The sequence below is a fragment of the Pyxicephalus adspersus genome, chromosome 2, assembly GCF_032062135.1.
Source record: "Pyxicephalus adspersus chromosome 2, UCB_Pads_2.0, whole genome shotgun sequence".
In the NCBI taxonomy this organism is placed as follows: domain Eukaryota; kingdom Metazoa; phylum Chordata; class Amphibia; order Anura; family Pyxicephalidae; genus Pyxicephalus; species Pyxicephalus adspersus.
This window is the reverse complement of record NC_092859.1, coordinates 40134137-40146349: the sequence shown is the minus strand read 5'-3', so window position 1 is coordinate 40146349 and position 12213 is coordinate 40134137. Positions and strand designations below refer to the sequence as shown.

The 12213-nt window shown below is 36.6% G+C and overlaps 1 protein-coding gene across 1 annotated transcript in view; it reads left to right on the top strand.

Annotated features, from left to right (window-relative positions):
• The window catches only part of SYNPO (synaptopodin), a 71172-nt gene that overhangs the window by 12769 nt on the left and 46190 nt on the right, over positions 1–12213 (top strand). The window contains exon 2 of the mRNA XM_072400528.1: positions 10108–10986. Coding sequence (XP_072256629.1) covers positions 10587–10986 — 400 coding nt within the window. The 5' untranslated portion in view covers positions 10108–10586. The remainder of the gene's footprint in view (positions 1–10107; positions 10987–12213) is intronic.

Here is a 12213-nt window from a genome sequence, read left to right as displayed (position 1 = left end):
CGTTGGCATGCATTCACCATGGTTTCATTTTGATAAACTAATGCAATATCACAACATTTATTTCCGTCAAGAATTGCATTTATTTGAACCCAATGAATCTTTGATTTGTTATCTTGGAATATGCGGTACCATTAGGGAATCTATTTATTGATAAACCTGGTCATTCAGTATAATCAAGTAGTCAACTGATCATTTGTTTGTGCACATGACATTTCTGAACTTACAACTGACTAACTGAAAAACCCCAGATCATAATACAGGCTTGGGGACTTTTTTTGACCAGTCGACCAGTTTGATCAAGTCGCTGAAGACTTGGTAATTTTACAATCAGGTCTTCTAGGATGTCTTATAATAAACCTTTCTGGTGTAGAATACTAAGAATTATTTACAGGTAGTTTCCGAGGTATCATTTCAAAAAAGTCATTCTTGGTATCATGTTCACTTTACAAGTAAAAATTCCTTTTTATATCACTCTGGGGTTTCAGGTCGTTATGTAAAGATGAATCATTTTGATTTAATGGCCTCTGTGTGCATGGAAATTATATATTTCTCTGAAACAGGAAAAAATAGATAATTTGTATTCCCTGGGTATGTGAGGGGTTAAGTGAAGCTGGACATAGGATGAGTATCTAGTTTCCATTTTGGCAAGAAAGTCCTGGAAATATTTGCGGAGGTGGAAACCACTGGTGTTATTTTTATTCTGTTAGAATCAGGCCTGTGCATTAGACAGCATTTCAAAATATTGCAATCTCGGCTTTGTGAATTGTTTGAAAAAAGTCTTGAGAAAAGAAATTGTATTGGTAATATTAATCAATCAGGATTGGTAAAAAGAGTACATTTATGAAATGAAGCACCAGACCTCCCACCCAGTAGCCCTCTCTTATATGTACTTTTCCTTTTTTTATACCTATTTTTTACAGATATTTTCAGGTTGTTTACATGATGCTCTGGCTCCTTATATTCTTTGCTTATTCACCGGTGCTAGGTATTTTTCGGTTATACCAAGAACACACCAATGGTACTCTCTATTGCAGGTTTTATGGGTAAACAATATTGTGGTGATGCCAATTTAGGGGTTGGCTACATAATGTCCTATACATAAAAGATATCCTAATTCTTTTTGATGGAATGATGGTGCCTTTTTTTTGTTTGAAACCCTTCCTTTAGGTTTATTCATTGCAGCCCCGGAAAACGCTGAAATCACAAAATGTGTTTTTACAACTTTTCTGTCACAAGGAGCTTATATTGGTTTGAGTTACTTTTATTTACTTTTTATGGGTTTCAAGTACATTTTAAACATGATCTATCACACGTCTACCTTTTAACTACCAACAGCAGATCCAACAAATTTCGGACTTTCTAAGAGATCTCACCTGTCTGATTGAAACCTCTTAGTGTCTAACCTGTGATCTAGGAAGGCTTTTATTCTATTCTGGGGAATACTTCTTGGAAATACAGACATGGTTCTCTGGAGCACCCACCATAACTATACTATAGAAACTTTCACAGTTCTACATTATCTTCTCAGATACTTGAGCTCAGGCCAGGGAAGAAAAAAAAAATATTCTCAATTCATTTATATTGCTAAGCTATGCCAATCACTCCTGCTGTATGTCTGCAGTCACTTATCAACTGTAACCACAGTAAATGTCCACCGATTCCAAATACTCTACTCTTGCTGTATGTTTGCACTTTTTGCTCATCTCCTGTACCATATCCCCAATCTATGATGGGTTTCTGTAGTATTACAAGTGATGAATATTACATGCAAACCTTGGCTGATGTTAGGGGCCACACTTGAGGCATTTTATGTCTAATGAGTTGACCCGCACTTCCTTACACCCCTTTTACCAGAGTGGGAGGGAGGGGGATGAATAAATGGAAAAGAGATGAGATGAATGAAAACAGACATTTTGAAGTGTGTTGAAAGCTGATGTTTAACAGAACCCAATGACTTCCTTACTGTGATTACATGCTGATTTGAGAGCTATGTTGTAGAGTCTTCTGTTTACACTGAGAATATAACTTTGATGTTTTCTATATGGATGAATAAAAGAAATATCCAATAAACAAATGGTGTCACTTATCTAAACCTGCCATGATGGATACTTGAGGACCGGTAATGCTGATCTCCTTCTAAAAATGCTAATTGACTGGCTTTTATTCTGATGCAACGGCTTTAGTATTTTTGGTGTAACTGACCCAGAACAAGCATGTACTGTATAGCTGCATATTCAGAGGCAGAAACAAACAGATATAGGATAAAGATAGCAGTTGGCCTGGCCATCTGTAGCCTGACTTCATCATGTTTAGTTTACGTACCTATACGTTCACTGATAAGAACCACCTTTCCTAACTTTTTTTCCCCAAAAGGAACCCTTAACATAATTTAAGGTGACAATATTTCTTCCCTGTCTCCTAACTGTTCCCCAGTCTTTGTTATTTTGTCACATGAGCTTCCAATGGAGAGTGCAAATGGCAATTTCAACACACATTACCTAGGCATGGTCAACTGTTGACATCATCAGAAAACTCACCATAGCAAGTGCTATGTGGCCATTGTTGTAGTTCATTAAGACCAGAAGTGGCCACAAATAAATTACAGTAAATCATCAGCAAAAAAGCATAAAAAAAGTGTAAACAAGTTTTTTTTTTATCAAATTGAATAGTAGATATGATTGGTACAAAGAGTTGTAGTAAAGTAAATGTTAGAATTTACATTTATGTAAGAATTACACAGTATACCATCTGGTTTCCGTAACCTCACTTTTTTTATGGTTTTTAAAATCCTCATTGCATGACAAGACTTTATTACTTGTGATAAATCTTCCTATAGTAATGCAAACAAATACATTTGAGGGTCAGGGAGCTCTTTAAATCAATGGTTCTACGTTAGATTTGACAGATTCATGGTGATTTTGTAATATAGTTTTTATATGTTACCCGATGACCTTCTATCACACCTAGGTTTAGACATGTTTATTAATTGCAGATTTCACACATGCCACATTTGTAAACTTATCCACATATAACAACGTAAAAACTATTTTATGTATACCAAAATAATATCATTTCAACTTAATTTGGAACATATGTTTAGGTTATTTTTTCTATTGTGTGAAATACTATTGTTATGGTATACCATGAGATTGGGTTAAGCTGCATACACACGTCAGATTTTTCTCGCCCGATAATCGGCATCGGCCAGATATTGGGCGAAAATCTGGCGTGTGTACCGTCGGCGTCGTCCATCATCCAAACGACCGTCCTGGAGGATCCACGGACGATGGACGACGAGCGATCCTAATGCAAGGGAAGGGGGAGAGCGCGCAGCAGGGTGCCCCTCCGTCGCTCTCCCCCTCCCCTTTCCATTGAGCAGAACGGTGCTGTATGTACAGCACCGTTCATGCATCGTGTAGTCCTTTGTCATTGGAAAGGATCGTGAAAGATCCTTTCCAACGACAAAAATTGCACGCGTGTACGCAGCTTTACAGATATTTCATTATGTAAGTATAAAACGAAGATTGTGATAATTGAAACTGCAATCAATGAACTAAAAAACTTGTAGAATGTAGAAAAATATGGGAAAATTGAATAAATTACCCAACACTGTAGTGCTTGTCAACATGGGTTAAAAGGCATTTGATATAAATGAAATACAGAATATATTTGGTAAACATTGCATATCTAATCTAAAAGAACGTTCATAAAGTAAATCAAATGTATTTAAGTTGCTTTTGATACCTAAGGATCATTTGAATCATTATAGAAGTACTCTATGCAGTTATTGCAAAGCATGTAAACTGTCTTGCCTACCAAATATGTAAAATTTTGTTCATCAAGTCTATTACAGTAGCGTAATATGGCTTGGTCAGTGAATGACCCCCAGCCCCGGAGAGGCTGTGCACTGAGGATTTTATTGTACTAATTCTGCTTTTTATCTTTATTATTTCCCAACACATATATGTATATATAATCACTTCTTTCTCTGGGATGGAAAGCAGACTCTCTAGATGTTACAGTACAAGTTTTTAAGGGTACGATTTAAAAGTCCTGGTGCAGTCACTTTCGTCTTTTAAAGGTTTTATTGGGAGATGGATATTAGAAGAGATAGTTACTGGATAACCAGAAAAATAGCATTAATAACCACTTTTTTGCCTACCTCTGCTTTCTTGATCATAGTTGTATCACCTAGATGATAACAATGACCATATTCAAGCAGCCATTGTAAGATTCTATGATTCTTTCCATGCAATTTTCAGTCCAATGTAGATCAAGACAGGGTTGATTCTTACCACAGGAACATCAGTTACCTTATAGCAGAGAATTGAGTTCTTATCTTCTTTCCCAGGGGATATCTTCTTCTAATCCCTCTCAGTCACCGTTCAGCAAAAGACTAAGGTGCGTACACACTTCCAATTTTTATTGTTCCAATCGAACGACGAACGATCGATTGGGCAAAAAATCGTTCGTAAAAAAGTAACCAACGACGCCGACGAACGAGGAAACTTGCTGGAAACGAACGACCGGACCGGCGGATCGGATTGGACGACGATCGTTGAACATCGTTTGTGTGTACGGTCGTTCGTTGATCGTCCATGTTCAGAGCATGCGTGATGAACGAACGTCCGTTCACTTTCCTGTTGTGCACATAGTTCCTCTATCGCTTAAACGATCGTATCTATTGCGTGTACAATATCTACGAACGATCGTGTCGTTACCTCTATGTGCAGGATCGGTGCTATACGATCGTTCGTATATATCGTGCAGGAACGTTCGTTGTTCGTTTTCCGACGATAATAATTGGAAGTGTGTACGTAGCTTTATTCTGATGACCATCTTTATACCATGAGTCAGGACTGCATCTTGTAGTGTCACAGAACAGTTATTTTTTGTCCAGCCAAGAAGACTCAGCCTTGAAGATGTTCTTTAGTGGCAGCCAATATCTTGTTCATTAACTCCCTAATGTATAACTGAAGGATAAAAGAACTTTCTGGTCAAGTGCTCCAAAATTGTCTTAGCTCACACCACGGAACAAAACTGTCAGGGTAGAGAAATATCCTTAACCTAGGTATTGGCATTTCAGGTAGAAAAATATACATAACTCAGGTATTGGCTACATCCGCCAATAGATAGGAGCACTCCTATACATTCAGTATTCACCCCTTTATATTTATCTATGGTACTTTTGAACAGATCCACCATTCCACTCTCACAATAGCGGTCAGAAACACCTAATCCCTGAACTAAGGCGAAAGTAGAAAATTTTAGCCCTGACTGGCTTACTTTACTCAAATACATAACAAATACTAAATTTATGTAGGGACTGTCTTTCTTAGTTATATTTATGCCAGTTGTATTTAACGGCATGGTCAATCCAAAATTGATATTGGCACCGGAGAATTAGGAGATAATGAAGGAGTTAGCAGAGAAGCTCCTAAGACAAGTGTTTAGTTTTGTGGCAAATTCCCTTTAATAAGCAATTGTTTAATAATACAAGTATTCCAATTGTGATTTGAAAAGTAATAAATACTTTGGACAGAGGCTTCTATTCTTCTTTAGATTATAGGAGCCAAACAGTGTTAGGAAGGTGATGAGTTTGCACATCTCCTGTGTGATCCCTTTTCATGGGTGTCTATGCCAAATCCTGTAGTTCAATACAAGCTGACGCATGCCTTGAGTTGGTGAACTCTTACTCAGCCTTTTATTTGTGCCTAGGGCTGTTACCAGTGCTGCAAAACTGGAAAGGGATCCAGAACAACACAGGGAGACTTCTCTAAACCAGCAATGCAAAATAAATGTCCTATGAAACCATATTTTTGTTAGATAGAGTAGAGAAGGGTTATGACCATCGATGTCCATTTGGACGATTGTCTTCCCTTCTAGTCCTGTAGTCACTACAGTAACTGAATAAAATCAAAGTGAAGGAAATCTCCTTTTAGACATTTGTCACAGATGTTCCGCCATGTACTGGCTTTATATAGGCAGATAAGGAGGCATATCAGAAATGCTAAACGTAAACGTATGGTAAACCAATCTTTGGTTATTATATTTTGTTTTGCTTTATTTGAACATTTTTGTTCTTTTATGACCATCTTGATTAATGGTGATGAAATAACATTTATGCAGGGGTTCATTTAGCTCTGGCAGCTGTAATGCATGAGGTTTTAGCTATTTTGACAGAAGAAGAGGGCGATAAGGCAGGTAAGTATGTTTTATTGCAGAAGGAACATTGCCTGTCCCTTTCTGCACTAAAGCCCTGCCTAATTGCAAGTAACACTTTTAAAAGGAAGATACGGAACTAACTGCATCAAATTCACATGCATAAACCGTATCTTACATTTATGGGTATTTCTACCATTTTTTGTTTAATATATAGTACCAAACCCTTAATAATGTCACAAGATTTTCTGCCTTCGAAATGACTGATTATGTGTTGCATGATCCAAAGCTTAAATCATGGTTTCCTGTTAGGAGACAAATAAGATGGATTCTTGGTGACGTCCTAACCTGACCACACTTCCTTCATGCATGAATCAAGTTTCAGGCTTGGCTGGATTTTTATATGTATTTAGACTTATTTAGTAGGAAGTGTTAACTATTACATGCTAATTGTTAGAGATAGGCTACTATATTTTCCATAAACATATATTTTGAGTTATTATTACAGTTTTTACCTAAAATAGTTTTTGAGTTCTTCACATTTTTACATGCATTGTCTTTCATAATAAGTACTTTTCCTTAAATATATTTTACTGTGATCGAGCAGTGAAATTGACATATACAATCATATTTCAACAGTAATACAATGAAAGGGTAACAAGTACGGTGCATAGGGTACAATGCTCATAGTAAGGAACGCAAATGAATGGAATCCAAGCAAAATTTTGAATTTTACTTATTTAGTACTTTTTTAATAAAAAAGAACTGATGCTATATTATTCCCCCCGGTTATTAAAAGGTTACAGTTAAAAATGGGTAAAAATAACTCTCACTAGCAAGGAAAAACAGACTCATTTTTTGCATTCCTTTGGGACAGTTAAAAAGGAAATAGTGTAATTCAACTGAGGTATCCCGTGTGTATAATCAGTGCAATTTGCCATCTGTTTAAATATACACATTCACAAATAACTTCTTTCAAGTCAGGCAAATAAAGTAGAATATGTGTAACTGAATGTAAATATCTTGACCTGCACCAATTATCATTACCCAGGTCAAAGACCAACACATGTTCAGCCGTGTTTTGACAGGAGTGAGCTGAATGACTTTGTCCGTGGCATCTCATTACCAGAAAAGAGACATACATCGAGAATTATGCTTGCAAAATACTAAACAATGAGAATAATGAATATGTTTTTACTTGTGGAGATAGATAGATAGATAGATAGATGTACATATGGAATGGTACAGATAAACAGCTGGAAATCTACAAACAGTGGATAGATACATAGATAAATAAATGGATAGATAGATTGATAGATTAGGAATGTATATAACCAATATAATAACCAGATAAGTAGATATGCAAATCTATCTATATTGTATGATAGATAGATAGATAGATAGATGTAGATCAAGTTTTGGGATGACTTACCAATACATTAGCACCTTGGAGGTACCTACAACATTCATCCAAGAACTCCTAAAAAACTTTGAAACTTGAGTCTTTATTATGTGTATTCTGACTTTTGTTTCTAAACTCAACATCTAATCTGCTCCCTTCCACAACTCCCTCTCCACACTACCAGTGACTTAGGCCATTTTTCTATGTAATGGGCTATTAGGAAAGAGTGGACCAGCTCTTAACTTAAAAGAGCCAAACTTGGAATTTGAAGGTTTTGGGTACCATGAAGAAGGTTGACGTCTCGAAAGCTGGAGAGGATACACTTTCATCAGTGAACCTGGGTGATCCAGCAAACCTGGAATGGATCTGGTCCAGGATTAAAAACAGTTGCTAACAAATAGCAAATTACTTTTAATAAATCATTTCCAGGTTTGCTGGATCACCCAGGTTCACTGATAAAAGTGTATTTTCCAGCCTTGGAGGCTTTAAGAAAGCAGGCCCAATGTGTTTTACCTATTTAGATGGCAGGTATACAGTAACAATATCCATGGCATAACTGTGTCAGATGTACCTAATAACCAGGCTGCATCCTTGCATTTATATGAATATAGAAAAAAGGCAGATTTTTCTTTAAACTGGTTGAGATAAATTTATAGAAAGCCAGTCCACATTTTCCGAGGGTGTGTGGATAATATAAACCTGTTTTCACTGGTGGAGAAATGACTTCATTGTATGTTGAACAGGAGCCATGGAATCATTCTTTATGTTGAAAGAGACTTTTATTCTGCATAGGTCTCCAGTACTACCAGTGTAATTTTAAGAACCTAATCTGGCGGGATGTGTCAGTGTAAAGTGAAGCCAGATGGCAAAGTTTTTCAAACAACGCTGAAGACCATTACATCACTTTCGTCTCTTTGATGAATTTGCTCTGTAAAGTAGAATGTGTGGCCTCCAGGCACCAGCATTAAAATGTCAGTATCAGTTTAGTGTGAGAGTTGGTAGGTTGAATTACCAGCATTACCGGCTTTGTTCAACTCTTGGGAGCACCAGCAGTGAGTTTTCATAGTTGCCTACCTGATGCAACCATCAGAACCCATTTACAGGTTTGCATGGGCTGCCTAACGGACAATAGAACAAAAATCATGCATGCACCTTTTTGAGCTGCTCCCCACAATACACCATACCATAAAACATGACACAAGTGTCATACAATGGTGTAAATAGGTCCTTAAGGCCTGGACTTTTTTTTATTTTCTATTGGTTTGATGATGTTCCTTATAGAGACCCCTCTAGGCTTGCCAGATCGGACCTTCCATACTTAGTCATATCCCTCAGAAAGGTGGGGACCCCTACCAATAAAGGATCCTAGTAATTTCTAGTTACACTCCTGGGAAAGAATAAAGCTGGGAACTCTTACTTAATTCTTTGTGATTTTTGCTTATGTAAACTGCATAAACCATTTAAATGTTTTCAAACATTCATCAGTAGACAGAGAAAAACTGAACATCAAAAGCTTAGCAAATTTTCATAGCTAATTTCATAGGCGCCAGAGAACAGGTTTACCATTTGATGCATGAAGATTTCTTAAAGGGATATTTTACCAATATGATGATTCTCATAATTATATTCACCATTTCTACAAAACAATATCATTGACTAGTAGCCAATTCTATTTATACTTCTTCACTAGCTAAAGACATATTTGCATTGGAACCCTTCTTTTCTAGGTTGCAATATTCCTTTTCAAGCAATAATTTATCTTATGTTTTAGCACAACATGTACAACATAACATATGTTCGAACACTTATAAACACCAGATTCACCATATAGCTGTGACAACTATAGCAAGCTTTACAACCGCTATAAAGCCAATTGCTACAAAGATCTAACTATAGTAGGGTTGCTTACTGTAGTTTACAAAAACATATGATACATTTTCCTTGGAAAAGGGATTAAGGGGTCTGGATAGGGCCATGTGTAATTATGTTGCTGTAGATTTGCTGCATTTTATTTGGTTACCTTTACATGGGCAGTCCACCAACAAGTGACAGTTTAAATGTAGAGTATGGTGGGATGCTTCCTGTTTTTATTAACTTTGATTATTTGAACATTGAACTCTCTCTACCGTATCCCTATCCTGGAAATGTTGACTTCTGGTCCATCTTTGCATGTTGTAGCACCTCTGCTAAATACCATCCTTATCACATAATGTCTTTCAGTGGCTAGTAATGGCATTTTCATTTGATAGGGAATGGCTATTAATAAGGTTTAGTCCTGAAGTTACAAAAATTGTTCTTGTTACCAAAGTAAAAATAATTGTGGAGCAGTGCACATAATGCACTGGTTAGTTTTTTGACTATTTTGTGGATCATGCCTCAGTAAAGGACTAGTTTCACACAAAATTTAAAATATTCTACCGTACTAGTGACATGAAATACGCCATACTTTTTTTTTTATTTGAATGCTTAAAACATATACAGTATAATATATATTCGTAAATATTTAATTTTGATGACAATGTGTTTTTGTTGTGTCATTTTAGGAGACAGGAAAGGAAAAGTTGTGACAATTCAAGAGGAATAAGCCAAGAAAACCATCAGCATTGATCCCACAGGAACCTTTCAACATTAGTGACAATTCCTGCATGTACTGTACTGTTGTTTTTTGTTCCATGTTTCTTTTGGAGAAGTGCCTATTGGATCACACTCCATCTGCCTTCCCTGCAGTAAGATAAACATTGGATTCTATAATACGTTGCTATCAGTGATATTATACAAGTGCAGAACTTATTCTTTTTCTATGGAAAATATGAAGTAACCTGTCAGGTGGTAAACAGAGGTATAAAAAAACTTTGGTTAATTGTGATGTTTTTGAGCACACAAAGAATATCAAAGAACACAGCAGCAATCGTTCCATGAGGGAAAGTTGTATTCTCATTTTTCCTTGTTAAACCTTGCAGAGGATGAATAGCTATTAGTTTATCAGTCTGTTTTTACCAGGGCCTGTTCTTACAAAGAAGCCATGATGTTGAAGTCCAACATAATTCCACAAAATGGATCTATAGTAGGGCATGGCCTGCCTTGTGGTTTCACAGATCAGAATGATATGGAACGTGGATCTTGGAATGCCATGTCAGATGTGACGGAAGAAAATGCTAGCAATGCCAAGGTAAAGGAGAGTGGCAGTGATGAAATTATGGAGATAACAACAGCTCATTGGGCTGTAGTTGAAGAAGAACCCGAGGAGTCCACCAATGGTTTCATTGAAAAAGCAGATACTACAGTGGATGGGGGAACCACAGTAGTTGAAGCTACTTTGAGGATCGATCCCATTCCTACCAAGACACATGAAAATAACCTTGAGTGGAAAATTTTGCCCAGTACCACAGTGGTGTCTACTGTTCAGCATTCAAGGAAGATACGTAAGTTGTTGTTACATGCATACAACCTTTATATTATATGGAATTAGAAGGTTTCCTATTGTTTTGCTGTGTTCTGGAAAGGAGCCATAAATTAATTAAAGTTTAAAAAGGATTGAAAAAAGTTCTAGCTAGTATATTGATAGTTTGGTGCAGGCCTTTTAATAAATAAAAATATTGGAGCCCAAAACATTTTTTAAATACAGTTGTATTTATAAATGTTATAAACTTTTATCCAAAATATACACATTTTTCATAATGGATTCAATTAGAAAATCTGCGAATCAACTCATGTTTATACATTTTCTAATTAAATCTAATCAAATAAATCAAGGCACCACAGAGTTTAGGTTCTTTTATTTACCCAAACTGTCACAAAGAGAGTAAACACTACACATCTCATATTTAGACATTTCTTGTTTGGCACTGCTACTACACTTCAACCTGCTACAAAGTCTTATAACCACAGAAGTCAACCTTGATCATAGCCTAGAGCTGATATAAATGAATCAAATAAAAATCCAAATAAAATGAATCAATATAAATGAAACAACTATGACTAATGCTAATTTGAACCAGATACACTGCAACCATATAGAAAAGTATTGGTCATTAAAAAAGTGTTATTACATGGTGATGTATTATATATTACCACGTTTTAGCTCATCACCTTACACAAACACTCTAGTGTTGAGGTTCTGAATAAGTGCATTAGCAGAACATAAATCTCAACACCCAGATTGAGACATGGATAGAATATAGTAGGTTAGGATAAGACACAGCTTTTCGTGCCTGTGGGTTTATATTTTGGATTTTACTGGTGATCTTTGTTGCTAAGAGAGTAAAGGTGCGTACACACTTTCAATTTTTATCGTTCCAATCGAACGACGAACGATCAATTGGGCAAAAAATCGTTCGTAAAAAAGTAACCAACGACGCCGACGAACGAGGAAAATTGTTGGAAACGAACGACCGGACCGGCGGATCGGATTGGGCAACGATCGTTGAACATCGTGTGTACGGTCGTTCGTTGATCGTCCATGTTCAGAGCATGCGTGATGAACGAACGTCCGTTCACTTTCCTGTCGTGCACATAGTTCCTCTATCGCTTAAACGATCGTATCTATTGTGTGTACAATATCTACGAACGATCGTGTCGTTACCTCTATGTGCAGGATCGGTGCTATACGATCGTTCATATATATCGTGCAGGAACGTTCGTCGTTCGTT